The sequence below is a fragment of the Branchiostoma belcheri genome, unplaced genomic scaffold (genome assembly GCF_001625305.1).
Source record: "Branchiostoma belcheri isolate BF01 breed outbred unplaced genomic scaffold, Haploidv18h27 scaffold2, whole genome shotgun sequence".
Classification (NCBI taxonomy): domain Eukaryota; kingdom Metazoa; phylum Chordata; class Leptocardii; order Amphioxiformes; family Branchiostomatidae; genus Branchiostoma; species Branchiostoma belcheri.
In genome coordinates this window covers 6,801,112-6,806,936 of record NW_017803490.1, presented here as the reverse complement: position 1 = coordinate 6,806,936, position 5,825 = coordinate 6,801,112, and the positions used below count along the sequence as shown (strand labels likewise).

At 43.5% G+C, this 5,825-nt stretch overlaps 1 protein-coding gene across 1 annotated transcript in view; it reads left to right on the top strand.

The window, feature by feature from the left end:
• LOC109468455 overlaps window positions 1-938 on the top strand; it is a 2,586-nt gene extending 1,648 nt beyond the window's left edge. The window contains exon 4 of the mRNA XM_019766699.1: window positions 13-938. Within this exon, the coding sequence (XP_019622258.1) occupies window positions 13-885 (873 nt within the window). The 3' untranslated portion in view covers window positions 886-938. The remainder of the gene's footprint in view (window positions 1-12) is intronic.
• The last annotated feature ends 4,887 nt before the right edge of the window (window positions 939-5,825 follow it).

Below are 5,825 nucleotides of genomic sequence, written 5' to 3'. Positions count from 1 at the left end.
CCCACCAACTTTCCGACAGAAAACATTCGAAAAACAACTTCTGCCTGCACGGAACAGGCGAAGAAAACAACATCTGGTATCATGGACAGTACCCGCAGCATCACTTTGGAGAAGAATCTTGATGACGGACAGCAATCTCGTACGGACTATATCTACATACCTATCGGACTTACCGTCGGCGTGATAGTTCTGCTAGGTGGGACGGCAGTTGCGGTTATAATGTACAAGCGACACGTGTCAAAGGGAAGACAAAATCCGGTCCACGGGCAGCAAGGCGTCATCATCAGTACTCAACTCATCAGCAATCGGATGTACCAACCCTCCGGATCTGCCACTGGTGACGACAGGGACAAGGAAGAGACAGACGAAACTGAAGAGGGTTCAGCAAGACAGAATCCGGTCAACAAACGGCACAAAGTCATCATCGATACATCTCTACTCATCTCTAATCAGATGTACACATCGTCTGCATCATCTGCCAACAGCGCCAATCAGAACACACTTATGACAGAAGAAACTGAGGAGGATTCGGCAAGACAGAATCCCGTCCATAAACTACACGGATTCACCATCGACACATCTCAGATGATCTCCAATCGGATGTACAAGACGTCTGCATCATCTGCCAACAGCGCCAATCAGGACACAGAAACGATAGAAGGACCTGAAGAGAACTCGGAGCTGACACCATACCTCACGGTACCTCTTGATGCCATCAACAACGACCTGCGCATCGAACCGTACAGCAGTGTGGATTTGGACGACATCAGCAGCAACGAAGAAATGAACGACGACTTGCATTTGGCTCCATCGCCTGAACACCAAGACGAAGATGACATGGAACCGTACGTAATCACACCTTTGGATCAAATTGGCGATCCTTAAGCTGATATTGCATCGAAACAACGTGCCAAAATAACCGAGCACGACACAGTTAGAGACTGAAAAAAAACTAGTCACTAGTACAGTCGGAATAGGCTGGTTACCAAACCTATTATAGCTCCCGAGTTTGGTAACCAGGCTACAGTCTGAAATAAGCATAATATCCATACCCCCAGATAGATCAAGAACCCTGTTCATGAAGCTATTAAGCTATCATGAAAAAAAAATAACACACACACACACACACACACACACACACATATATTACTGTCATTATAAATTGTAAATATCAACGCCATGCAATACTGAGAAGATTAAAAACATGTGCATACAGCAGGTATTTAAACCACAACGATAACCACAAAAACAATACCTAATTGGCTATGTAAATACTTTTTTCTGCATACCCATGCATAACAATCATCCTTTTCACGGAACTCCATAATTTCTTGAATATTGTTACACTAAGTACAGGGCTCGAAATTAACTTTTCCTCCTATTGTCCCAGCACTGTCCCAAAAATAGATTCCAATTGTCCCGAAATGAGAATGAACTGTCCCAACCTGTTTTTTGGGGAAGTATTGTATGACTTCAACTTGAAGTCAACTTTATTTTGCTTATGTTCATTCCCAGGCGCTTGAAATATAATTGCAGAGTAGACAGGGACTTTTGGGACTTTATTTTCCCGATCCAAAAGCCGGGGCGTGTGCCTAAAAATTGTACTGTGCAGGGGGTTTTCTAAACAGGGGAATAAGGGAGCTGCTCCCTCATGTAACCAGCCAGCTCCCTCATACCAATTTTCCAATTGAACCCTATGTGGCTACTTCCACACCATTTAGTTTTCCTCAAAATGGTCTTTTCCCAGTAAAGATGTAAAAACAATACAACAATGCATTCTAGCATTACAAACTGAAAAATCCCCCCTTGGTTGCTTCGTTCCTTGCCATGCTTGTGATCTGCTCCCTCATGCTAATTTTTTTCTAGAAAAACCCCTGCTGTGTACTAGTAAAATTGCACTGTATTCGGTAAAATTGCACTGTATACTCCGGCACCCCTGCACATGTAACGTTAACATGATAGACCATACAAGACATCACCAACGAGCTCTCCGTTGTAAAGATACTTTGATATCACTGTATCCACTGTGGAGAATGAAGTACCAACATCATATATCAGTTATACTAGTGCGTCCTTTATTTTATCGACAGGTAGATGCACGAAGGTATTACAACTCACTCATTGACGTCGTACCCTAATCTCCAAGCAGATCCCTCTCGGTGGCAGAAAGACAGTATCAAATTGGCCAGGCAGTATCCATTAGCCAGAGAAGGTCCGCGGCCACCGCCGGTTGGGTTTAGCGACAAAAAAAACTCACTCACTCACTCACTCACTCACTCACTCACTCACTCACTCACTCACTCGATCACTCACTCACTCACTCACTCACTCACTCACTCACTCACTCACTCACTCACTCACTCACTCACTCACTCACTCACTCACTCAAATATATAAAAAGGTAACGATCATTCCCCCACAACCTCTGCTTGGAGAGTAGTCGTACCCAGGACTGTTTTAGACCGCACCCTGGGTACGAGAACTAAATCCAACATGGCGGCGTTCTCCAGGCTGTTAACCGCCGAAATGAGTCCTTAGCATGGTTCACAGAATTTATCATAGCGCAGTCAGAATCGGGAAAGCCAGGCTAAAATATATGTCGTTGCAATCCTTACAAGTCAGGGAACCTCGGGAAGTTCACTTGAAGATCACACTTGTACACAAAAACGAGCTTTGTAGCGTCAAAGTTGACTCATTTCCATTTTTCGGCGAGGTTTCCGCCATTGAATTTCCGTCAAAATACGCACCCTATGGGGGTTTCGCGGTATCTGGTTGCATCTGTTTCCGGGTCACGCCCAGCGACCTCATTACCCGGCGAAGGGCCGCTGCCAACAGCCAAGGGCAGTGTACTGCGCAATAGTCACCCTTTCGGGAAAGAATGCTCAAGAATTAACGTTATATATATGGCTCTTTTGCTTCAACTGAACGAGCCACTGACATGTATGCACATGTGTAAAAACGAGTACGCTAGCAATCATTCGATAGCCGATACATTTTGCCTCGTATCGTTGCAAACACGTCGACGACAACACGACTTTCACCTGAATCACATTGCGCCCCGAAAATTACCTAATTTTTACCAAAATTGTTGTTAGACAGCATGAAGACAGTCCGACTTTAAAAATCTCAATCGTTGCAAAATCGTCACCCGTGTATATGATTGCAATCATGCAAGTCAGGCTTCTTCGGAGTGCATAGAAGTGTATGAATATTGTCGCCCAGCCCATATAGGCTGATAGGACACCATGCATGAGTACGTGGGATACAGAAATCACATGATTTAAACATAAGTATAAAATAATCATCAACTAGAAAGGTGACCTTTGCAAAGCCGTTACGGTTTTACAACTTCTTCCAAAATATCCTTCACCCTTTGGCGAGTACTCTTTCTCGCAAAGGCGATTAAGGTCTGCCCTCCGCGTGTATCATATAAATGATACACGCAAAAGTCGGGTCGTCTTCGAAGTACCTTATGTATCATTTCAATGATACGTGTAACTACCTAGGTTTCAAATTCGCACTGACTTCCAATATAGTAACCCCACTATCATATCTGCGGCATGTGTGAGACGGGTACACTGTACCAGCAATCATTTAAATAGCTAATAGAAGAGTTACCACTTGGCTCTTAAAAAGCCGCGCCAATAAGGTTTCGCAACTTCTTCCCAAAAATCCAATTACGCTTAGGCGAGAATATTAGGGTCTGCCCTCCGTGTATATCATATAAATGATACACGTAAACGTCGGGTCGTCGGGTTGTATACCTAGCTGGTGTGTTACGCCGAAAGGCGGTTATACCGGCTATACAGATACAGATACAGATAAAAAAATCCCTTCACCCTTTGGCGAGTACTCTTTCTCGCAAAGGCGATTATGGTCTGCCCTCCGTGTCTATCATATCAAAGATACACGCAAAAGTCGGGTATACGATATACACGGAGGGCAGACCCTAATATTCTCGCCAAAGCGTAATTGGATTTTTGGGAAGAAGTTGCGAAACCTTATTGGCGCGGCTTTTTAAGAGCCAAGTGGTAACACTTCTATTAGCTATTTAAATGATTGCTGGTACAGTGTACCCGTCTCACACATCGGCGTAGATATGATAGTGGGGTTACTATATTGGAAGTCAGTCCGACTTTGGAAATCCTAGGTAGTTACACGTATCATTGAAATGATACAAATAGCACTCCGAGGACGACCCGGCGTTTATGTGTATCATTTATTTGATATACACGGAGGGCAGACCATAATCGCCTTTGCGAGAAAGAGTACTCGCCAAAGGGTGAAGGGATTTTTTTTATCGTCTCACACATGCGTAGATTTGATAGTGGGGTTACTATATTGGAAGTCAGTCCGACTTTGGAAAACCTAGGTAGTTACACGTATCATTGAAATGATACATGAGGTACTTGGAAGACGACCCTACTTTTGCGTGTATCATTTATATGATATACATGGAGGGCAGACCATAATCGCCTTTGCGAGAAAGAGTACTCGCCAAAGGGTGAAGGGATTTTTTTATCGTCTCACACATGCGTAGATTTGATAGTGGGGTTACTATATTGGAAGTCAGTCCGACTTTGGAAAACCTAGGTAGTTACACGTATCATTGAAATGATACATAAGGTACTTCGAAGACGACCCGACTTTTGCGTGTATCATTTATATGATATACACGGAGGGCAGACCATAATCGCCTTTGCGAGAAAGAGTACTCGCCAAAAGGGTGAAGGGATTTTTTTTGTCGTCTCACACATGCGTAGATATGATAGTGGGGTTACTATATTGGAAGTCAGTCCGACTTTCGGAAAACCTGGGTAGTTACACGTATCATTGAAATGATACATAAGGTACTCCGAAGACGACCCGACGTTTACGTGTATCATTTATATGATAGACACGGAGGGCAGACCCTAATATTCTCGCCAAAGCGTAATTGGATTTTTGGGAAGAAGTTGCGAAACCTTATTGGCGCGGCTTTTTAAGAGCCAAGTGGTAACTCTTCTATTAGCTATTTAAATGATTGCTGGTACAGTGTACCCGTCTCACACATGCGTAGATATGATAGTGGGGTTACTATATTGGAAGTCAGTCCGACTTTGGAAAACCTAGGTAGTTACACGTATCATTGAAATGATACAAAAAGCACTCCGAAGACGACCCGACGTTTACGTGTATCATTTATATGATAGACACGGAGGGCAGACCATAATCGCCTTTGCGAGAAAGAGTACTCGCCAAAGGGTGAAGGGATTTTTTTTATCGTCTCACACATGCGTAGATATGATAGTGGGGTTACTATATTGGAAGTCAGTCCGACTTTGGAAAACCTGGGTAGTTACACGTATCATTGAAATGATACATAAGGTACTCCGAAGACGACCCGACGTTTACGTGTATCATTTATATGATATACACGGAGGGCAGTCCATAATCGCCTTTGCGAGAAAGAGTACTCGCCAAAGGGTGAAGGGATTTTTTTTACTCTCCCACCGTCGTAGATATGATAGTGGGGTTACTATATTGGAAGTCAGTCCGACTTTGGAAAACCTGGGTAGTTACACGTATCATTGAAATGATACATAAGGTACTTGGAAGACGACCCTACTTTTGCGTGTATCATTTATATGATATACACGGAGGGCAGACCCTAATATTCTCGCCAAAGCGTAATTGGATTTTTGGGAAGAAGTTGCGAAACCTTATTGGCGCGGCTTTTTAAGAGCCAAGTGGTAACACTTCTATTAGCTATTTAAATGATTGCTGGTACAGTGTACCCGTCTCACACATCGGCGTAGATATGATAGTGGGGTTACTATATTGGA